We start from the raw sequence: 24,778 nt of genomic DNA on the forward strand, positions 1-24,778 counted from the left end.
CAGAGAAGTCATCATGCGAATTGAAGTGGAAGTTATTTTACAGTTTGGTGTAAGAACAGCAACGAAAGACTGTAGCGTGGACACTTACCGTTTCAGCACTTTTTGAATAATATGTAAGTGGTTGAAATTGAGCCATTGGACACCACCGACAACTAATATAGTCTGGTCTGTGTTCTCTAGCGGCTGTGATCTGAAATAAAGAAGAAAGCCAAAACTGCAAAATATACCCTGCTGCAGAATCAGAACAGATGGCAAGCGTTCACTTCAGCCAACCCTACAGGCCATTCCTGGCCACAAACGGAACGGCTGATGTCATTTAAAGTTACATAAGCTTAAAGAAATTAGAGACATATTAAGTAGTTATACTTTTTCTCGTTTTCATTTTGCACAAATCTAGATGTAGATTTGCAAAGGACACACACACACACACACACGTCAGGGTAGAGGATTTCAGCATTGTGCCAAGATATCAGCATTGCACTGGAATTCGAAGGAGGTTGCAGGGTCACCTCTTCACAATCTTCTCTTTTACTCAATGTGAAGAAATACCCATGGAATAGTAAAGGTAAAGGGACCCCTGACCATTAGGTCCAGTCGTGGCCGACTCTGGGGTTGCGGCCCTCATCTCGCTTTATTGGCCGAGGGAGCCGGGTCATGTGGCCAGCATGACTAAACCGCTTCTGGCAAACCAGAGCAGCGCACGGAAACACTGTTTGCCTTCCCGCTGGAGCGGTACCTATTTATCTACTTGCACTTTGACATGCTTTTGAACTGCTAGGTTGGCAGGAGACCCATGGAATACTACTGACAAAAAGGGGGCATGAAGAAGAAGAAATAATCTGTGTCAGATGATATATCACTAAGAGGCAGAGTGTGATGTACGGCTCAGGACTGCAATACCTCATGGACCGCCTGTTTCCATATGAACCTACCCGGACCCTGAGATCACCTTCTGACACCCTCCTACATGTTCCTCCTGCTCGAGAGGTCCGGAGGGTGGCAACATGGCAATGGGACTTCTCTGCAGTGGCTCCCCATCTGTGGAATGCTCTCCTTAGGGAAGTTTGCCTGGTGCCTACATTATACACCTTTAGGCGCCAGGGAAAAACGTTCCTTTTTAACCAGGCCTTTGGCTGATTTGATTTAGAATAGAATAGAATTTCTTATTTCTACCCCGCCCATCTGACTGGGTTTCCCCAGGCACTCTGGGCGGCTTCCAACAAAGTATTAAAATACAGTGGTCTGTTAAACATTAAAAGCTTCCCTAAAGAGGGCTGCCTTCAGATGTCTTCTAAAAGTCTGGTAGTTGTTTTTCTCTTTGACATCTGGTGGGAGGGTGTTCCACAGGGTGGGTGCCACTACCAAGAAGGCCCTCTGCCTGGTTCCCGGTAACCTCACTTCTCGCAGTGAGGGAACCACCAGAAGGCCCTCAGCGCTGGACCTCAGTATCTGGGCAGAACGATGGGGGTGGAGATGCTCCTTCAGGTATACTGGACCGAGACTGTTTAGGGCTTTAAAGGTCAGCACCAACACTATGAATTGTGCTTGGAAATGTACTGGGAACCAATGTAGGTCTGTGCCCTGTACATTCTATGCCCTTTTAAAATGGGGCTCTTTTCTGGGGGGAGGGTGTTATTGGGTTGTTGTTATTATTCTGATTATATATGTTGTGATCTTTTCTGTGAACCGCCCTGAGACCCCCAAGTATAGAGGCAGTTACTGAAGCTCTGCATTATAGTAATCAGGGCTGCCGACTGGCCCCGCCCCCCATTGAGGGGTCCCAGCATCATGTGATGTTTCCCGCCAACGCTCTTGTGTTGGCAGTGGTGGATGGGGTGCATGGAGGGTGATCTTCCGAACATCCCGCGGATATACGCCAATGCTTGCCTGTGCTCGCCTGGCGGCAGGGGATGGCAGCCCCCTCAAAAAAAATTGGGGGCTCAGCTCCCTGCCCACAAATATTGAGGGGGCCAAAGCCCCTTCTGCCCCCTATAGTTGGCACCCTAAGTAGTAATTCCTTTTTATCAATACAAGAACTGCATAAAACGTCTACAAGAGACTCAAACCTCTCACAAATTCCTTCCCTCTTGTGGCTAGAGCAGGGGTCAGCAAACTTTTTCAGCAAGGGGCCGGTCCACTGCTCCTCAGACCTTGTGGGGGGCCGGACTATATTTTGAAAAAAATTATGAATGCCCCACAAATAACCCGGAGATGCATTTTAAATAAAAGCACGCATTCTATTTATGTAAAAACACGCTGATTCCTGGATCGTCCGTGGGCCAGATTTAGAAGGCAATTGGGCTGGATCCAGCCCTTGGGCCTTAGATTGCCCACCCATGGGCTAGGAAGTGCTGGCATAGAGACATTGGATGCAAGGAAATCAAGTGAATCACTGTCAAAAACGGAATGATACCTTGGGAAACAGATGCTCCAACATACCTGAGTAGCAGCTGCTCAAGAGCCTCTTCGAAGGTTGGTCTTTGCCTTACGTCAATCCAAAACTGGGGGTAATAGGAGTAGCTGATAAAAGTGTCCCCGTTGTTCACGTTATGATAGAACTTCATGTCATGAGCCTTTTGCCATTCTTGGAGAGTCTCATTCACTCTCTCTATTAAGTAATACATCATCCCTCTGTTGGTGGAATCGCCAATGAAAAGAACCTTTAAGGGCAAAAAGTATATTGCAGCATTTCATGTTCTCAAGTCTGCAGGCATCTGTGGAATGAAAGCAGCTTAAATCGAAGGGCTTTTGCTCAGCCGAGAGGGTATTTATTTGTTTTCTTATAGTCAATTAATTTCTACACCACCGGTTGTCATAAATAACCTCTGGGCCGTTTGCACATAGAAAATCATTAAAGCGACAAAACCCAATCGCACCATAAAACCAATACTAACATCCGTAGGAAGCCAGCAACGGAAAGCAGTACCCCGTTACAAGTGGACAACATGGATCAGCCACTTTCAAATACTTGGGGGGAAATATGTCACATATAAATGACATCAACCTGCCTGCTGCAGGTATTTGTAGGTATTTGTGTTCCACTTCTAATTCTGGCAAGGCTAACAAGTCGCTAGAAGCACCCATGTTATGTAGAAAGACAGGAAACTGACTTATACCAAGGTGTAATCTACACACATATAAAAACCATTCTGAAAAATGATTTTTTTAAAAAAAAGAAGCATTTTTTTAAAAAAATACATTTAATTTTCCATAAGGCTCACCATCGCCATCAAGTGTTGCGTTGTATATTGCACATAAAGGTAAAGGTAAAGGGACCCCTGACCATTAGGTCCAGTCATGGCCGACTCTGGGGTTGCGGCGCTCATCTCGCTTTATTGGCCGAGGGAGCCGGCGTACAGCTTCCAGGTCATGTGGCCAGCATGGCTAAGCCGCTTCTGGCCAACCAGAGCAGTGCACGGAAACGCCATTTACCTTCCCGCCAGAGCGATACCTATTTATCTACATGCACTTTGACGTGCTTTCGAACTGCTAGGTTGGCAGGAGCTGGGACCGAGCAATGGGAGCTCACCCCATCGCAGGGATTCGAACAGCTGACCTTCTGATCAGCAAGCCCTAGGCTCTGTGGTTTAACCCACAGCGCCATAAAGCACACTTAAAACATTTTATTTGCAGCTGTATAGCTGAGTCCCAAGTCTACATAGTCTGGGATTGGCCTGCCAAGCTTTCAGGCAGGAGTTTTCCCCAGTCCTACCCAGAGATTGAACCTCTGATTTTCTGCAAGCAGAGCAGATACTCTGTTGCTGAGTTATTCCCCCCACCCAACTGAGTATGTTTTGTGATCTGTAACTGTGCTTTGCCCTTAACACAAAGCAAGTGGGAAAGAATGGCAATTAATTACCATTCAATTTCAATTAAAGAATGTGCAATAATTATGGTCTTGGTCAAGATATTGCCCAGCATTATAGCACTGGACAGCTATGTTGGAAAATGACCACAAGCTAAAATTTAGACTATTTGACAATTGCCTAGTGTAGAAGGGAGTCTGTGCTTTTTGCTGCAAGGACCAACCATGGAAATATCTCATTATGTCTATAAAATGGGATTAAATTAGACAGGTATCATAAATCAGGCACAGTTAAGAGACTTACAGCAGAATCTAACCGCATCTACTCAGAAGTAGGTCCTACTGAGTTCAAGTTTCTCCCAGGTAAGTGTGTTTTAGATTGAACCTTTAACTCCAAAATGCTCATTTGGGTAAAAGTATACAAGTTCCTGTTTAAACAGGTGTATTGTAAGGCCGTTAGTAAATATTGTCTTTTTAATATTTCGTGTTCTTAATAATACATTGCTGAGGGTGTTTTATTACAGCAGTAAAATGTGAATTGCTTTCTTACCATAATAAATAATATGTATGCTTCATCACCTTTCACTTAGAATGTAATTGTGCAATTAGGTATACCTAGTTATCTGAACAACTACTTATTATTCATGAACTGTTCCTCACTTCAACTTTTCCTGAAAAGTTGACGTGTACAATAATTAAAGTTTTATGCTTCAGCACATCACTGAACTATTACGGTAAAAGTTAATTAACCATAAACTTATATGAGGTTTTGTGACACAGATGTAAAACTAATTAAACCATTTTTATTTGGTTTTCACATTCCCCCCCCCCAACACTGTTAAGCTCATGTCATTTCCCAAATGGATACAATTTAACAAATGTAATATAGCCTTCACATAGTTTGCGTTAATAAGGGCTTCAAAGACAAATTGCTGCATATAATATGAAAGGAAGTGAGTAAAGAACTTCTCAACCCGAAATTCCTTTCAGTCTCCACATATGACTGATTAACTTTGCTAACACACCATTAATCTATATAGACCCTCTTTAAAAAAAAAATGCTTTGGGGAATTTATATATTCCCCCTTTTCATGTCTCAGCCAATCCGTGGCTTTCATTTCACCACAGGTGATCTTGAGTTAGTACTGACAGAAATAATTCAAGCACAAGGTCACATGCACGGAAATGGGGGGGGGGGAGTGGTTCAGATGAAGGCAATAGCACCTATTAGAGATAGACTGAAACTCCACTCCTGGGTGGAATCTACACACATATAAAAAAACACTGTGAAAATGCTTTTAAAAAAAAGTTTTGAAGAATACGTTGAATTTGGCATAGCTCACTTTCACCCTCTAATGTCACATTTGTATATCGCGCTTTACAACGCATTTAACATGTTTTATTTGCAGCTGTATAGCCGAGTCCCTGGACACATTTAATGGCTCCCATTGGACCAAGCATTCATTGGACAGCATAAATTGGTGTGTTAATTTGTGTGTTATGTTCCAGCTTTTAAGTGATGTAAAAGCCACTTCTAGAAATCTAGCGGAATAACGTGCAAGTTTAGTCCTAATTTCCGTGTTACATTTGCTTCCAGAAAAAAATATATGTTTGCAATCCTGGAATCCACTTGCAAGCCCGGAGGTTTGTATAGGGCTGTGCACCTATAGGGTGCTCTGTAAGTGGGATTCCTTTAGGAATCACTTTTCCTCTCCTCAGCAAGTGATCCTGCAGGGTCCCGGGAGAGGCTCCACAACTAGCTTTCCTTAAGAAAACTCCTTTTCCTACAGCTGGGTTCATTTTAAAGTGTACTTAATTGTAATAAATGTTCCTGAATTCGGATAACATATAGCAAAATCTGTACTTTTTTTTTTTTTACTTACTTGTAAAACTTGTGCCACCGGCTATTGTACCTGAGCCACAGATCTCTGTCAAAAGTTAGACAGTCAAGCCATGCCTATTAAGAATTGCGTTTCCAAGCAACCATCTTAGAATGTTCACTACAAGAAAAGTCAGTCTAGTGAGGTCCGCCTGAGACCTGCACAAGAATGTGAAAGAAGATTTGTTAAGATTATTAGGCAGAAGCAATGCCATGCATTAGATACCCAGCAAAAGAAACAGAGTGCATGCAAAGTATGTCTATTCTCCAACCATAATACAGTGGTACCTTGGTTCTCAAACACCTTGGTACTCAAACAACCTGGAACCCAAACACTGCAAGCCCAGAAGTAAGTGTTTATGAACTTTTTTCAGAAGCCAAACATGCTCCATTTTGAGTGTTACGCTTCTGATTTGAGTGCCACACTTCCGTTTTGAGTGTTACATTGAGGTCTGTCTGTTTTTGCCATTTATTTTGTGTTTTTGGTTTTTTGCAGCTCTCTTTGTGTGTGACTGTGTGGAACCCAGTTCAGCTATTGATTGATTGATTGTGTGACTGCAGTACATTGTTTATTGCTTCCATTTTATGGATCAATGGTTTCGTTAGATAGTAAAATTCATGTTAAATTGCTGTTTTAGGAGTTGTTTTTAAAAGTCTGGAATGGATTAATCCATTTTGCATTACTTTCTATGGGAAAGCATGCCTTGGTTTTGGAACGCTTTGGTTTTGGAACAGACTTCAGGAACAGATTAAGTTTGAGAACCAAGGTACCACTGTACATTGTGTTTTAGTCTTCATCTGAAACATGTTACATCTTAATGTGTGACTAGGACCTATTTCATTCAATGCCTGAATACTGTCAAGTCAAGGCCAGTTAGAAATGGAAGCACGACGGTCACAGGGAGATAATTCTGAAGTAATATCAAGGGTACTTTAATATATTAATAATAGCGTATATTCATGTGCAAACTTATGCCGAAGAATGTCAGGACAATGTATTCGGTGCTGAGATAAACTGAATCCCCTTTCAGCTCTCCTGTTCCAAATTTACAACCTACCTTTTTGTTTTTTACACATTGTTGGAGCTCTGGTTTGTTCACAATGGGATATTGACAATCGTGCGGCTGCCATGTTATCTGCCTCCAATCACAGGTTCTGTTGTCGGAACAACTCAGACAGGGCACAATCCATTGTCCTAAAAACAGAATATAATCACACTTTGGTTTTCATCTGGGCTACTTGTATTTGCTGTTACTAAGAGGAGGCGTTTGTGACTAGGACCAGATTTCTTCCCACCGCCTGGTCACTGACTGTCAGACAAGACCTCAATGTGACAACCTTTAAGCTTGGCAGAATAACGCAAGAATCTTATTTCTGTATTTGCCTTTCCTCCCAGGATCTCAAGGCTGTGTAGATTACCCCCCACCCCATTTTCTCCTCACAAAAGCCCTGTGGCTTAGGTTAGGCTCAAAGATGGTGACTGGCCCAGAGGTCACCCAATGGGAACTTAAACCTACTTTATACCAGGTCAGATCGTTTGTCCATCTAGACCAAGGTTCCCCATCATCCCTGACCACTGGTCCTGCTAGCAAGGGGTGATGGGAGTTGTAATCCAAAAACAGCTGGAGACCCAAGTTTGGGAAACAGGCCTAGGTTTTTCATATCACCTGCTACCTGTTCCTTTCAACTAGAGATACCGAAGACTGAACCTGAGAACTTGCCCATGAAAGGCTTGAGCTCAATCACGGATTTTCAATCCCTTCTCTAAACACTGCAAAGTTACAATTTTTATAATTAATTTATACAACACTAGAGAGGTGTTAGGGACGCGGATGGCGCTGTGGGTTAAACCACAGAGCCTAGGGCTTGCCGATCAGAAGGTTGGTGGTTCGAATCCCTGTGATGGGGCGAGCTCCCGTTGCTCGGTCCTTGCTCCTGCCAACCTAGCAGTTTGAAAGCACCTCAAAGTGCAAGTAGATAAATAGGTACCACTCTGGCGGGAAGGTAAACGGTGTTTCCGTGCGCTGCTCTGGTTTGCCAGAAGCAGCTTAGTCATGCTGGCCACATGACCCAGAAGCTGTATGCCAGCTCCCTCAGCCAATAAAGCGAGATGAGCGCCGCAACCCCAGAGTCGTCCGCGACTGGACCTAATGGTCAGGGGCCCCTTTACCTTTATCTAGAGAGGTGTTGAATAAAGTTCCTGCTGTTAACACTTGTTTCTCCTGGTTCCTTAGAAGATTAGGGTTTTGCCACTGTAGTATCCAAATAAAAGCCTTCCTCATTCTGTATAAAGCTTTGCCCATCTTAAGCTGCCACCATGAAAGGAGAGTTTTCTCTCCTTTAATACTATTTTAAAAGTCTTTTTCACCAGCTCATTTCCATCAGTATCCTATGGATGTTGACTCAGGAGCTAAAACCCATTGTGGTCAAGGGAGCTTATTTCTTGATAATAATGGGAATATCTAGTAGTAAGGAATTGTGCACTTTTTCGCAATATTAAAATATTGTTATATATCCAACAGACATTTGTTTCTCAAGAAGCACACAGAGTTCTGACCTAACCTAGCTGTGTCATCAGCATTCAAAGTTCATGGTTCATTCTTGATCTTTTTCACTTAATGTGGCTCCCTGTAGCAAAATAACCTGCATTCTAGTGGGAACAGGATGCCTTTCTGAACCCGTATGAAATATATCAGGAACAAACCTTTTGTGTCTCCCGTTTCACATGTTTTCAACTGCGGCTCTGAAATGGCTGACAGGTAGTCAGCAGAGAGAGGTTGCAAGCCACAGGGTTCTTCAGGATGAATGAGTGTGCCACAATCCTGTATTAAAATGTGCAGATACGATTTGTTAACACCCAGCCATTATTTTGTAATATCACATATAAAATACACTGGACAATACAATATTAAGAACTCCCCAGTTATGAGGAATGTTGCAAGGGAAGCTGTTCTTTCCTGGTTCCTGCTGGCTCTGAAACGTAACCAAAAATCAAACATACATCATCCCAACTCTGCAACTATGGGCTTTTTCTTCTTATGGGGATGCACAAGTCTCTCAGTCGTAGTTTCATTCAGCTTCTTGCTTTCGGAATCTTAAGATCAGTTCTCAACATTTCCACATCAGTTTGCAATTAAAAAAAGCTATCATGAAAATTCGCCAGGTTACCTGCATCAATTTGTACGAAAATACACATGGTGGTTTGCAACTTTGCCTAATATACCAATTTTGCAAAGCAATTTCCCCCTGAAATAATACCTTTTTTGTATGTCATTTTCATGAATATATGCATTTCTAAGGATTCTTTACCACAGTTTATGCACTTTTGTACATGTTACTTGGCTAGATAGCTGTATTGCAAAATTCAGTGTGCATTTTGAAGGATGATAGTGCTGTTGTTTTTAATTTCTATACAGCTCTGCATCTGAGGATCGTAGGGGCAGTTTACAATATAAAGACACAAGAATACATGAGAAAACAAAAACAGTACCTCACCCCCAGTTGAAAAGCCAAAGGCCTGGGAGAGGATTTTGCCTGACGCCTAAAGACATGCAACAAAAATGTGAGTAAGATAGTTGCCTTTAAATATGGACCGAATTGAATTTCTCCCCCATCCCTAAATGATAGCACAACGGATGTGTTTTAATGTAGAAGGTCACAGGTTTGATCCCATGCAGTTCCAAATAGGGTTGGGGGAAATTCTGACTGGAAGCTTGGAGAACTACTACAGGTGCAGCACAGACAATAGCGAGAAAGGAGAACCGATTGCCTGCCTTCGAACAAGACAGCTGTGGCATTTGCCTCCTAGGGTGGGTCACAAGGAAAGGGTTAAAATAGAGTGGGAGGTTTTGAAAATCATTTGAGATGAAGTTGAGGTTTGGGAGTTGAAGAAGGAAGAGGGAGGTATAGGTGTGGGTTGGTAGAGTTGTATTGTGAGAGAGTGAGAGGAATTGTTAGGTGGCGTCAGATAGATAGTTGGAATAATCAGTTTGGAGTTGTTAGGAACTAAGAATAAGAAACTGACAAGAGAAAAATTAATTGAAACCAAAAGCTTGTTCCTGCATTTAAAAATAAACTTGATTATTTGTTTATGTTAACAACTGACTGGACTCCGTGTGTCCCCATGAGATATGGGGTGGTGGCAGTGGAAAAAGCAATCGCAGTGGTGGCACAGGGTCAATAGACCGTCAAACGTCCGGGGGCCCTGTGTGATCGCCACAACAGCTTCATATGCAGAAGCATCACAACCATGCACTTTCCATTGGTGAATCTGTCAGGTCCGTATGGAACCTCTGAGCCCAGGATTTACACAACATTGGAACAGTAACCACCAACAGTACTATCAAAGGCTTCTACCATGTGGCACGACAATTTGCACAAGCCTTCGCGGGCAAATTCCAGATTCCTGAACCAACTGCTATTGCCGTCGCCTGAGTGTCATAAGAAAACTGAACAGGGATTTTCTTGTTCATTTCTTGCGGATGTTGCAGATATTTAAGCAATATGCCATAATCTTTGCTTTCATTGCAGGCTGATTAAATGCATCTTTGTCAAGATGCCTTCAATTCAGCTAGTGAAAATATGACCAAAAACATTATTTTATTTTGTTTAATGTTTAAAACGACCCCTGATCTCTTGCAGGGGATGAATGCAGGATGTATGCAGTATGCGAGGGAAAGCTAATGTCTTGTGATCAAAGGCGGCATTAATATTGCCTTGTAAAATGGAGTGGCCAAAGGTCAGCCACTCACATTTACTTTAGCTGTGAGTGGCTTTGGAAGGTTCCTTTCAGGCGCTTGCAGAACTGTAGAATTTCCAATGCTTTATTCAAAGATGAAAGTTGACAAAACTTTGGAAGTTGTCAAAAATATCGGACACTTCAAGAATGAGAGGCAGGCAAACAAATTATATTTCTTTTTGGGGAGGGGCACCCTCATTTATACAAGGCAATCAAGAAGGAAGCTTTGAAATGTCTGGACTGATTTCAAAAGAATGCCAGGTTGGCAGGTGCCCTTTAAATCATAGCGTGATAATGTTATTTATACCACTGCAAGTCACAACAGAGAAGATTCAATAGGGAACAAAAAATGAGCACCTAGTTTAGTTGGAGTAGTACAGTTTATGTTGAGTTAATCATGCTGGCATTGATTCCAACACCTAAACTCTCTGGAGGTCCTCAAAGGGGTTCTACTGAACCCACAACTTATGTTATTAATTTATGTTCAAGAGAGAGGTTGGTGCGATACATCCTGAAAGGGAAATAAATTACACAACCTCTAGTGAATATGCCAATGTGGTCTTAAATGGATTATGGCAATTGATTTCAGCAGGTTATTTGGTAACTTGGCTTAATGTCAGCTGAAAAAGCGACACACTTGTATGTAAATCTAAGCAAGCCATAAATATATCAAGAATATGTGTTTCAAAATATTAGCAACAAGGTTGATTCAAGCTTGGGTCCATGTTCCTGAGATCACATGATTACAGCTATACTTTTCACATATTAAAAGAGGGAGATATTAAAAAGTTCAAATTTCTTTAAAACACTTGAATAATTACATCCTTAGAGCAACAGCATCCTATGATCTCATCCAAGGCATTTTCTGGATTCATCAAGCTTGAGTCCAGCAATAAATCACTGAAATTGTAAAATAGGAGTAATAGAAAAATGAAATGAACCAGCTTGGGGATAGATCTGCACAGTTCTGCTCTCCTCATAAATAAATGTCTGTGTGCCGCCTTTGACTTCCTATTCATTCATTTAACTTGAATAGCATTTATATTTCAAGAAATCTCAAATAAATAAAAAAAGAACATTGCAAAAAAGCATCCTCACATGTCATGATGGAAATCAGGAATTCAAGACCCATGCATTCCTAGTGGTAAGGGGCGCCATTCTTTTAATGAGGTACTGAAAACCCTGAAAAAGGAGTGAAAACTGAGAAAGGAGACTGCATTTGGTGTGGACTGCCCATTCACAATCACTTGATCACACCAAATTGTCTGGTATGGGCATGCCATTAGGCATCTACTTTTGGCAAATTATGTTCTGAGTACTTCCCCCTTAATTAAACGATAGGTCCTATGCTTTGCCAAAGGGAAGGCACAGTAAGATTCCCACAGAACAATAGGAAACAGGAGGGTTGGTTATATTAAAGGAGACATATGCCCTCTAAATCAAAACAAGTACAAACAGGATTCACCCAGAAACATACGATTGTTTTGAAGAGCTTTGCTAGTGATAAAACAGAACCACAATTACCATGATGCGCATGGCATTTGCTAGCTCTGAGCAAACAAGTTTTCCAGGTTTCTGAATTGCAAGTGTTAAGTTGTGGGTGAACATATCAGACAACACAGTGATTCTTCAAACAGCTCTTGTTTATTCAGAGGCCAGAACAGAACTGAACTAAAGGGCTCAGTCAGCCTGCTTATATAGAGCTTCAGTACAACGTTACTGTAACAACTTTCTAAAACTATCCAATCACTGAACGTCACTTTTGATCCTTCATTTGCATAACTATCTACAGTATCCCCCTGCTGGCCCAGGGTGAGAACTTCAGTACATAACAGCAAGGAAACCTGCAGCTTCTCTTTGCCCAATCGTCCAACAGAAAGATGGGCTTCCATATCACAGGTAGTATAATATATCATCTCATATAATATTTATCATATAATATTCAGCTCCATGAAAAAATATCTCAAATATATGTCTCAAATGGGCCACAGAGAACATGCCATAACAGAATGAAGTATGCAGTCAGCTTGGTATGATAGCTATATCTAAAGAAGAGGAATGGTATTCTTGCTTGCACTGTTCAGTTGTGACTACACAGCTCTATCTCACTTAATCAGGACAAAATGAAATTACCAATTCCTTCTCTGAAACATCTGCAACTCATTGCATTTTTTTTTAAAGGAAAAGCTCCTCATGAATTCTTTTCAGCGCTCCCTTTAGTCAGCTGATGTCCGTTTTCATACACAACCAAAGTGTACGATGAAAAGTGATTAACAAATTCTGTAGGAAAAGGAGGCTAATAACATTAGTCGGAATGAGCTCATAAAAAGTCAAATGGGATTCTCACTGCAGAGAAATAAATTATGAGCAGATGGGTTAACCCCACTCTATCAAAAACGGTTCATGCAGCAGAGCAAATGAGAAGCAAATGCCGCCATAATTGCCACGGTGGTTTCTACTGCAACCCACCTGCCTCGGGGTTTTATCCAAATGATCGATGTATGTGTGCTCCACCCCCAGCCACATTCTGGGCTCTCTATAAAAAGCCTCAAAAAATCCCATCTAAAAGCAACAGCACAATATCCAGCTCAACACATTGAACTCTTTGCTCTCTTTTGGGGCGAACGGGGTGCTCAGAATAGATATGTGCTTCCATGCTGGAAAAGACGAGAAAACGGCTGAAGATTTGGTAAAAAGTTCATGAATTAAAAGACATTCCACCCTGAGTGAATGAGATAGTGGATAGCCTTGCTCAGTGCCATTTTTCTAGAAAAAAAGGTGCTGCAACTCCCCATAAACACCTCCCTTGTTCTCTTATAATGGCAATGGCGCCCACTTGAGAGATGCCGGGACTGAGCTCCGGTGAGTTCTGGCTGAAAAAAATAATCCTGGCCTTACTAATGCTATATTCTGGATAGAATTAAAGGGCAACAAATAATCATCCATGATGATTTGCCAGAAATGGGAAGCGGTGCTTGTGTGGTTTTCTGTGTCAAGTGTCGTTTTAGGTACAGTTGTACCTTGGAAGTCGAACAGAATCCATTCTGGAAGTTGGTTCGACTTCCAAAATGTTCAGAAACCAAAGCGTGGCTTCTGATTAGCTGCAGGAAGCCCTGTTGGATGTTTGGCTTCCAAAAATAATTCACAAACTGGAACAGTCACTTCTGGGTTTGCAGCATTCGGGAACCAAAACGTTTGAGAACAAGGTACAGTGGTACCTCTGGTTACGTACTTAATTCGCTCTGGAGGTCCGTTCTTAACCTGAAACTGTTCTTAAACTGAAGCACCACTTTAGCTAATGGGGCCTCCTGCTGCCGCTGTTGCCATCGCCTCACGATTTCTGTTCTCATCCTGAAGCAAAGTTCTTAACCCGAGCTACTATTTCTGGGTTAGCAGAGTCTGTAACCTGAAGCGTATGTAACCTGAAGCATATGTAATCCGAGGTACCACTGTACTACACACCTTGACTAGGCTAGTTGCAAACCAAATTCATATCGGGGTTTTCTTTCAATAAAAAAGCGTAAGGTTTACTACATCGCAATGGCAAAGGATGAAATTTGCTGCCATTAGTTCCTGCGCAGCTAGTTCCCTGAAGATCTGGGCTACTCCTCTGGGTGTGTAAGCATCTGGAAGATTCCCTTTGAAGTAAATATGTTCTGATAAAAGTCGGAGAGGAAGTTAACGCGGCATCAGGCACACGAACAGGATTAGGCTGCTCTCCCACACAACGCCACAGACCCAATTAGTTCCTGCCCTTCATGCAAAAGTGGGGGGGGGGGGTTACATGTGTGTTGAGGGATAACACTAATGCAAAGCATATTCTGTTCGCAGGCATATCTCTTTGTTCGTGTTTACCGTCTACTCTCTAATATACTTCCAACAGATCTGAGCCACAGGGCTTTGATGTTTTTAATTTTGTTAATATCACAAAGGCCTCATATGAAAGCAGCGTCTCATATCGGGTGCGATGGCTGTATATCTATAAAAAAAAAACCCGTGAAGCCATATGCTTCATCTCCCCATTTGGGGAATTAAGGAATCACATGGGTGATTGGTGAGAAGAAAACGCGCCGGCTGGGCTGCGGAAAAAGCAGCCTTCTTCCCGCCGATAGATTTCCAGAAGAAATTAACCAGGATGTTTCTCTGTCTACCTCTTTCTTGAGCGAGGGAATGTATAAAGGGGTCCGCCCTAGACCTTGACACAGCACAGCCCCTTGGTTAGGACAGTTCAAATCCTTTGCAATCCCTTCTATGATTTTTAATGGGTTGGGTAAGAACCAACTGGAAAGGAATTTTAGCTTTCTATTCATAACAATTTGAAGGACCGCTGTTTACGCTGCATCCAGTGCTGCTTTGGGAAGTGGCGTGCACATGGTGATAACCACAATCCACATCTATCCTGATCTATCTCATCTTTTAAAATGAAATCTTATGTTTGCTTTCCCAAACTGGCTTCAATCCGAATTGGAAATCTGGGCCTGATTGCCTTGATACAGGAACCTCCGTTCCTGACCAGCCGTTAGGCACGCAGGCGTTTGTCTCAAGCCGTTGTTTTGGGTGTGGTGAAAGGGCATCAAATTGTTAGCTATGATTGTTGTGCTTTTGCTGCTAGGAAAGCTGGAGTTCCCGTGGGAGCTAGACATCAACTCGCAGCCTTTTGATCCAAAGGGAAGCCACAGAGCTTCGCAGATGCAAGAACCAGATGCCCGTGACAACCCCAGAAGCACAAACCTGAGCATTCTCCTAACATGCTGCCTCTGGCAGTGGAGCTAGAACAGAGCCATGATGTCTGCTTGCCATCAATGAGTGGATAAAGACCTGAGAGCTGGGGAAGGAGAGGTTGGTGTAGGAAGTACTCATGGGGTGATGGAGGAGAATGAGGGGAAGGGGGGGGATCAATGCGCAGGAACCAGAACAGCAGGACACATCACCAGAGGGACCTCTGTCTCCATGAGCATGGCGGGTGCTGAGGCATAGGGAGCAGTGAGAGGGGTGCTCTTAGGAGTCTGAGACAGACAAAGGCCTACAGCCCAGCTCCCTAGCTGGCCAGTTGGGCTTGCTAGGTCTGGGAGGACATGTGTGATTCCTCAGATGGAGGAGGCTTGGCACAGGTGAGGGTCACTTTCTGTCAGGGACTGGACTGAAGAGGAATGGTGGAGACCTCCCCACTCCTCCTGCACTTCCCAGAGAAGAGGGAGACGGTATAGATTTAGAACAGTGGTTTGCAGAAGGTCACAGTTCAGAGGCTGCAGAGGGGAGAAGATGGGAAATATTGGGAGAGGAGCATGGGGAAGAAGAAGAAGCACCAGAGGAGAGACAGCTGACAGACTCGGTGTCTTTGGAAAGCAGGCCAGACCCACTCCCACCCAGGTCCAGGCAGGCATTGAAAGTAGGAGAACAGAAAGCTCAGAGGCAGAAAGCACAGATCAGCCAACTTAGGGATGACATATAATAGGAGAGACGGAAGGGGTGGGACTTTACTCACAGCAATGCCATTATCCAAGAGGCGGCATCACACGTCTCTTTCTCTGAATATTGAATAAATTATCTCAGTAAGAACTTCTTGTTTTCCCACTTCTGGCTGCCAGCAGTGAGGGAGGGGGATCAGATTCCCTGAAGCCTGACACCTGCCTCATCAAACCCAGATGTTGCAACCAGCAGGAAAAATATCAGGGGTGCCCACTTGGGCCCCAGGGTATGGGTGCCCAGCATGTGCGCTGTGATGCAACATCATGATGTCACACGCCCCACAGCCTCAGAACCTGACTTCCACCTCCGAGGTCTTGTGAGACCTCGGACGTGACTTCCGGTGCTTTGCATGGCACTGAAAGTTGCATCAGGAGCCCTGCGGTGTTGAGCACGCACAACAAAACTCAAGGCCCCAGGGTCCCCTATAGTTGGCTCCCCTGCAAAGTATAAAAGGGAAGCAGAGCTGAGGTGCTGTCTCTGCTCCACTGTCCATGTTGAAGGACCTCGGCTTAGGAGAAGAAGAGAAGAAGAGTTTGGACTTGATATCCCGCCTTTCACTCCCCTTAAGGAGTCTCAAAGTGGTCAACAATCTCCTTTCCCTTCCTCCCCCACAGCAAACACTCTGTGAGGTGAGTGAGGCTGAGAGACTTCAGAGAAGTGTGACTAGCCCAAGGTCACCCAGCAGCTGCCTGTGGAGGAGCGGGGAAGCGAACCCGGTTCACCAGGTTACGTGTCCACCACTCTTAACCACAACACCATGCTGGTGTAAAGATGCTCCAAGATCTCTGCAGGACTTTGGACATGTGGATTGACCCTGGACTGGGGGCTTGACATACTGACTTCCAGGTTCAGGACAAAAGAGAATGAAAACCCATGGTCAATTTCAAAATGAGGCCGCACGTTGAAGGCGATAAAACTGAAGGGCGGCTTATATCAATATCAATACTACCAATCAATACCAATATTTTGGGATACAGAGCTGTCAAGTGAAGAAACGTTTTGCTTTGGAAAATCGATAAAAGAACGGCCATCTCTAGGTTAGATTTCCCTGGCTGGCTTATACCGACGCTGCTGATAAATATACTCTCGTATATGCACACAGCTGGAGAACAGAAATAAGGAAGACAAATTGGCTCCTCCAAATCACCTACAAATCTGTTCTTTCTTTCTTTGAAACCCATAATGGTAACTAAATTGGCTCTAATAGATTTTCAGCTCTCTTGTTGCTTTAAACAAAGAAGAGAATTTAATGTTGTGTGTGTGTGTGTGTGTGTGTGTGTGTGTGTGTATACATACATATATATATATATATATATTCCAAAAGATATTGATTAAGGGTTTGCCTTCTGGTACACAGCAGATAGAACGCACAGTCTCCTTGCAGCTTGCTAGCATGACGGCATGGAGGAAGCTTTTTTTACAGATTGGATGCTGAAGCTGGTGCCAAAGGACAAGGTCCCGGTTAAAAACTGACTCTGTTTTCTCAGCAGAAAGTTCACAGTGCTCCATACCCTCTGTTTCTTTCAATTCAGGAAATCAAGGAACTGGTAGCAAAAAGCGACTCAAGCCATTACAGCGGCAATGAATTAATCTGGGACACTGAATGAATCACTAAGTTCAAGCACTTAAGTCTGCCGCACGAGGCCATGATGAATGAGTTAACAGGGTAGATTGGCAGGTGCGTAAAACACAAGGCAAGGTTGCTGCTGAATTAAACTGGTGGGAAACACAGTTACCTAAATTAGAATTTACAGCTATAAGAAATAGAGAGAAGGAAATTTTGGGGTAAGACAATAAGTGAACAGATGAAAGTCAAGGGGTTCTGGAATCAAGTGGAGCCTTCTGCTGTCTGCTGCTTCTCTGCTACGTCTATCTATACCTGAAGGAGTGTCTCCACCCCCATTGTTCAGCCCTGAGGTCCAGCGCTGAGGGCCTTCTGGTGATTTCCTCCCTGCGAGAAGTGAAGTTACAGGGAACCAGGCAGAGGGCCTTCTCGGTAGTGGCACTCACCCTGTGGAACGCCCTCCCATCAGATGTCAAGGAAATAAACAACTAACTGACGTTTAGAAGACATCTGAAGGCAACCCTGTTTGGGGAAGTTTTTAATGTTTGATGTTTTATCGTGTTTTTAATATTCTGTTGGGAGCCGCCCAGAGTGGCTGGGGAGGCCCAGCCAGGTGGGCGGTATTGGGAAATGTTCATTCCACCTTAAGGAGAAGACATGGAACTGTTACGTGTCACATGTCTGTTTACATTCCAGCACTGTTCTGCTGGCGTTAGTGGAACTTCCGCTGTGTTATTGCTTTTGCTTTTTACTCTCTCGCCGAGAAGACAAAGAGAGAGACGACATGTTTCTTTGTCCTGATTTATGATTAATAAATCCGTAGTTGTAGTATGCTTCCACAAGCCTCACGCCTATTCTGTTTGCGCAGTTTGCCCTGCTGATACAGTGTGCCCTGGCTTTGAAGCCTGGGTTGCTGATTTATGTCGGAGCAGAGGCCGATGGGTCTTCGCAGCGGGATGGCTGGAAGGGGACGACCCAGCTGGGGCTAGCCAGCTGCCCTTTCGACCCTCTGTATGCCGACAGGAAGGGTATAAATAAAATCATCATCATCATCATCATCTCTATATGCTGGCACAGGGGAAGGGAACCTCAGGGGCCAAATGGCTCTCTGTCTGGCCCTCAGAATTCTACTTAGGCGACATCCCTCATTGGCCAACTCTTTTTGCCTAGGTGGAATGTGTCTTTTTAATTAAAAATATATATTTTTGTTAGCTTTCAAATTATTATGGAACCACAGAGAGAAGTAAACAATAATTCAACAATATAGCCAACTAAAGGCAGGGCGTGCAAAACCTAAATATATATATTTCAAAATAACACCCAATCTAAAATCATGACAACCATATTTCTCTAGATTCTGCAGGGAGAGATACCTGTAAATCTGAAACCAAAAAGAAAAGAAAAGAAATAAAGTTCCCTCATACTGAATAGAAATGATCAAGATCTCTCTGCCCTGTAGTGATCCATAATTAAAGTGTTATTCCCTGCTCCCCCACCAGTCTACATCTCTCATTAGCCCTCCAACGGGTTTTGCCTGGATGAGTTCTGATGATGCTTCTTCCTTGTGTGGACCGAGGAAACACAGGGGTGTAGAAACTATCTTACTGTAAAAGGGTAACATTTGCATTCGTTGCTCCACCCACATTTGCATAAGGCCCCGCCCACTGCTGGCATGTGGCTCTTGGAAGCTTGTTAGAAAGGGAATGCAGCCCCTGGACTGAAATAAGTTTCCTACTCCTGGCATGTGCTGCTAGTGCTTTGCCTGATAACAGATTTTATAAAGCACACCAGTTATTAGAAATTTCCTAGTGCTGTGGAGAAGCTTATTTTTGTGCTCCAAAAACGTAGCTTTTTTTAATTAAAGGGAAATGATTATCTCGAATCAGCACAGATGTTTTATGTAGAAGTTGCAGCACAGGTGGAGAGGTGTATTCTGTGTCGACTGAAAATAGTAAAAAAGATAAATAGTGTTGGAGCCTCTCTGCAAATCCAGTATTTTCAGGTTGTGTCAGTTATGGAAACAGGCATTTAAAATTCCTTTAGTACAACATGTCCTGTAATGAAACGATTGAGATGCTTCCACTAAGCGGCACCCCCCCCTCAGAATTTGGCTGCAGCTTCAGTCCAGAGCCCATGATAATTAATATAATTTATCATGCATAATGAGAAATCAAATTATTACGTATGACATATCTTTAATCTGTGATTCAATCTCTTTCTGTTGTTTAGTAAAACCAGATGGCCGCAAAATACAGCTCTCCTAGAATTCAGCAAAAATGTGTTCAGGCAGAAACATGCTTTCTTCCCGAAACTATTTTACCCACAGCTGATGACAATACATCATCCCTAAACTGGGTGCTCCTGCTCAACCACAATGCAACTGGTTTGCCTAAATCATGGGTATGTTCACACATTCCTGTATGCAACCTGCATGCTGAAAGACAGTTGACTACCTATGTTAAGTTGTGGGTGAACATATCAGACGACACAGCGATTCTTCAAACAGCTCTTGTTATTCACAGGCCCAGAAGATAACTGATCTGAAGGGTTCAGCCAGCCTGCTTATATAGAGCTCCACTAGAACGCAACAATAACCATTTTCTGTAACTATCCCATCACTGAATGTCACTTTCAATCCCTTATTTGCATATGTGGACCTGAATGAAAACTATCTACAGTATCCCCCTGCTGGCCCAGGGTGAGAACTTCAGTACATAACAACCTACATCCCGCTGTTTACTCTGCATCCAGCGCTGTACACATAACATTAGCCACAATCCATCTCTATACTGTATCTATCCTGTGGTTTCTTATGAAATACTCTGTTTCAGTGGGTTTTCTCCAAACCAGCATCATTCTGAATTGGGGGGGAGGGAATGGCATAGTTGGGTTTTAAGCAAGCATAGCTTAAGTACATAGCTTTAAGCGTGCCAATATTGCTGTACTGGGGATGGAATGAGAGACCGACTGTGTGGCGAATCACAGATTAAGTCCACCTTTCCTTTAGTGCCTTTGGTGCAGCCCATCAGGCCTTGGAGATCTGAATTCATTTGTAGCTAGGTGTTCCCTTATCACCTCTTTTCCTATCTTGGGCTGCAGCTCCTTCCTTGCATTGTTTATTCTGTTATCACCAAGTTGGGCACTGGTTTCCTTTTGGGTGAAGATAGAGGCAACGTAGATATTGAGCAGTTCTGCCTTCTCTCTGTCACCTAATAGGATCTCTCCATCTTCTCCATGCAAGGAACCTTGCTTGTTCCTCCTCTGGCGTTGAACATAGCCAAAGAAACCTTTATTATTATTTTTAACCTCTCTTGCAAGCTTGAGTTCATTATGAGCTTTGGCCTGCCTGACCTTCTCCCTGCGGCTGCATACGGGCCAACATTTCTCCAGTGAAAATAGGGACGCCCGTTTCCATAATAATAATTTTACTATTTACATCCCACCCATTTGACTGGGTTGCCCCAGCTACTCTGGGAGGCTTCCAACATATATAAAAACTGAATAAGACATTAAACATTAAAGAAACCCTTCCGTATACAGGGCTGCTGTCAGATGGCTTGGGGGGGTCAGATAACTCCATATCCTCCAACATTTCTCTGATGAAAATAAGGACATGCAGAGGAAAAGAGGGATATTCCAGGATCAAATTAGAAACCGTGACAGCTTCTCTAAATCAGGGACTGTCCCTGGAAAATAGGGACACTTGGAGGGTCTGCAACTGTTGGCTACTCATGTATACTCTTCCTTTGTGATTTCTCCTTATTTTATAAACGAGGGGCCTAAATAATTGAAACTTGGTCTACATGCACATTACTAGTTGTAGGTACATTTCCATAACTCACATCAAGACAAATAATGCCCCAACTTTGTAAGTTTGTAGAAAATATAGCATAAATTTTGTTCAGTAGTGATCTCTCTCTAATTTCATATGGGAGAAAATGTGTAGTTCAAATCACCACTTTGGATTATATCTGCTCTCTTGGCTTAAATTAAAGCATAACAGTTCTTCTCTCTTTCCACTGATGAAGCATTTATTCTTGAGCTTGCACTATTTAAACCATGCCACATAGTTGTTGCAGATTAAGAAATCTTCATACCACTGTGGCACACAACCCCTCTCCTGACTTCTGCCTGGTTTTCCCATGTTATTACAGTAGCTCCTTATTCACAACAGCTCCTTATTCACTGACTTGTTTGTCAGCGCAGAAGCCAAAATTTTGCATGGTGCTGCAAACCACCTTATTGTAGATTGAGTGATGGCTTTGCGGAACTTCCGCTCCCATTTGAAACCAACAAGTTCTGTTGTGTACTAAAGTGGGCGGTTAGTTAGACAAACCCAGAAACAGAAAACAGCTCCTGTGAACATATCAGACGACACAGCGATTCTTCAAACAGCTCTTGTTTATTCACAGGCCAGAACAGAACTGAACTGAAGGGCTCAGTCAGCCTGCTTATATAGAGCTCCAGTACAACGTAACTGTAACAATTTTCTAAAACTATCCAATCACTGAACGTCACTTTCGATCCCTTATTTGCATAACTATCTACAGTATCCCCCTGCTGGCCCAGGGTGAGAACTTCAGTACATAACAATCTACAACAAGGATATCTGCTAGAGTCTTTTTTTAAAAGAAAAGTTTTGAGAAACACAATTTAATAATCCAATTTGCTGTTCTTACAAAATCAATTTTGCTTCTCTTTATTTGGCCCGTAGGCAAAATGTTCCTTGAACGCTAACAACTCTCACGAATCAATTGTGTCTACTTCAGGCAACCAGATACTCACAAAAATGTTAATCATATTTAATTAGTTTTATACAGATGAGTTCATTCTAAATAATTGTGATTTGTTAATTCTATTTTATTTTTTTTTATAAAATATTTTATTGTAATTTTTTAACAAAAGAAATTCACCAAACATATAAAACACCATCACCACTAAACAACAAACAAAAAGAATACAGATAAACAAAGATATAGAACATAAAACAAAGAAAAAAGAAAAAATCACGACCTTTCATACATTTTCCCATAACTGTCTGGACTTCCTCACGTCTCCCTTTCCTGCGTTCTCGATAAAAAAATTATAAACCGCAATTTATTACCTTATTTTAATTCTTATGTTCAAATTCTCATGCATTTTGCCTCTAATTTTATGCCTCTAATTTTAAATGTTTCCATCAAATATTTAGCTGCTTAGTTTAGGCATAAAATTACTTCAAATCTCATCTTTATCATTCCACTTATTCTCATATATCTCTCATCTAGGCTGCTGATGTCATATTATTTCCTTTCATGCACTTTCTTAACATTCATACAGTTTATAAAGTTTTTGTAAGTAATCTTTAAACTTCTTCCAGTCCTCTTCCACCGCCTCTCTCTTTGTTAATTCTAAATATTGATTCAGATATCAGATTAATTAAATTAAAGCAGTCAGCTGTAATTTAGTCTTTCTGAAAATGAACGTATGATCCAGAGGTCAAAAGATTGCATCTAGACATATGAATTAGTATATCTATAGATATCCTAATTCATATGTATAGATGCACTTTTCCTAAGACAGACTACCACTGCAGAGTATCAGAAACAAGAATGAGGGCAGAATTCAGTAGAGAACCCCTACCCTAAATCCTATTGAAATGAATGAAGCAAGGTATATCCTGCACTACAACACATCCATTTCATGTCCATGTTAGATCGCACCCTTTTTAGCAGCTCCGATGCCAGAGATCTCTTCTAGAGGACAGCTATTTCATCTAGCCATTCCATTCATGCTTTGGAATAAGTGCGCTTTCCTTCAAAGACTATAAGCCATGACAAGTGCAACACTCTCAAGGTTACGGAAAGATAAAAGTGCTTTTATAAATCACATGTTTGCATACGGCTGCAACTCGTGACCTATATGCAGAGGTCTGCGGTAGGTACCCTCTGATTTAATACCATGTTAGGTTCACAAAGGAAAAACGGCATATGTTCCATCAGGCAGCTAAAATGCGCTCTACGTGGGGCTACCTTTGAATGTGACCCGGAAACTACAACTAATCCAGAATGCGGCAGCTAGACTGATGACTGGGAGTGGCCGCCGAGACCACATAACACCGGTCCTGAAAGACCTACAATGGCTCCCAGTACGTTTCCGAGCACAATTCAAAGTGTTGGTGCTGACCATTAAAGCCCTAAACGGCCTCGGCCCAGTATACCTGAAAGAGCATCTCCACGCCCATCATTCTGCCCGGACACTGAGGTCCAGCACCGAGGGCCTTCTGGTGGTTCCCTCACTGCAAGAAGTGAGGTTACAGGTAACCAGGCAGAGGGCGTTTTCGGTAGTGGCGCCCGCCCTGTGGAGCATCCTCCCAACAGATGTCAAGGAAATAAACAACTATCTGAGTTTTAGAAGACATCTGAAGGCAGCCTTGTTTAGGGAAGTTTTTAATTTTTGATGTTTTATTGTGTTTTTAATATTTTGTTGGGAGCTGCCCAGAGTGGCTGGGAAGTCCCAGCTAGATGGACAGGGTATAAGTACAGTGATACCTCTGCTTAAGAAATTACGGTAATTCATTCCGGAGGTCTGTTCTTAACCCGAAACTGTTCTTAACCTGAGGTACCACTTTAGCTAATGGGGCCTCCCACTGCTGCCACGCCGCTGGAGCATGATTTCTGTTCTCATCCTGAAGCAAAGTTCTTAACCTGAGGTACTATTTCTGGGTTACCTGAGTCTGGAACCTGAAGCATCTGTAACCCGAGATACCACTGTAATAAATTATTATTATTATTATTATTATTATTATTATTATTATTATTATTCCAGTAACACCTTTTTCTGCACACCCACTCACCTCTTTTAGGTTTAGAAGAGTTTGGTGATACTCAACAGCAACCTCACTGCATTGTGAGTAGGGTTGCCATATTTCATATTTTCAAATGTGAAAATATGTAAAATTGTTGAGCTTTCCTTTCTCTTTTTGAGCTATTTTTTAAACAAAAACCGCCAAAATCTACACTTACAACATGGGCTGCCATATGTTCAGGACATTTCAGCAATTTCCACCCGGACACTGTTCCTGATGGCCAAATCCTGGCTACGTCCAGGAAATTCTGAATGTATGGCAACTCTAACTTATCCCTAACAAATGGCTACAGGTACTTGTGGCAGAGGGTGCCATTTTGGATATTTAAGAACTGGAACTTAGGGAGCTGTGTTTCACAGATCAGATCAGAAGAATCTTTATTTGCATCAGCCACTAGCCATAGCAATAAAATAAAATAAAATAAAATGTACTGAAGATAGAGGTAAAAACAAACTATACAAAATACATATTGAAGG

General features: G+C 42.5%; 1 protein-coding gene across 4 annotated transcripts in view; it reads right to left on the reverse strand.

Moving 5' to 3' along the window:
* CPED1 (cadherin like and PC-esterase domain containing 1) overlaps positions 1–24,778 on the reverse strand; it is a 131,502-nt gene that overhangs the window by 12,473 nt on the left and 94,251 nt on the right. For all 4 annotated transcript variants that reach the window (XM_077935863.1, XM_077935861.1, XM_077935862.1 and 1 more), the window contains 4 exons: positions 8,389–8,506; positions 6,743–6,879; positions 2,440–2,660; positions 89–190 (listed from right to left, as the gene is read on the reverse strand). In XM_077935863.1, the coding sequence (XP_077791989.1) occupies positions 89–190; positions 2,440–2,660; positions 6,743–6,879; positions 8,389–8,506 (578 nt within the window). The remainder of the gene's footprint in view (positions 1–88; positions 191–2,439; positions 2,661–6,742; positions 6,880–8,388; positions 8,507–24,778) is intronic.

This window comes from Podarcis muralis, chromosome 10 (assembly GCF_964188315.1).
Source record: "Podarcis muralis chromosome 10, rPodMur119.hap1.1, whole genome shotgun sequence".
Taxonomy (NCBI): Eukaryota; Metazoa; Chordata; class Lepidosauria; order Squamata; family Lacertidae; genus Podarcis; species Podarcis muralis.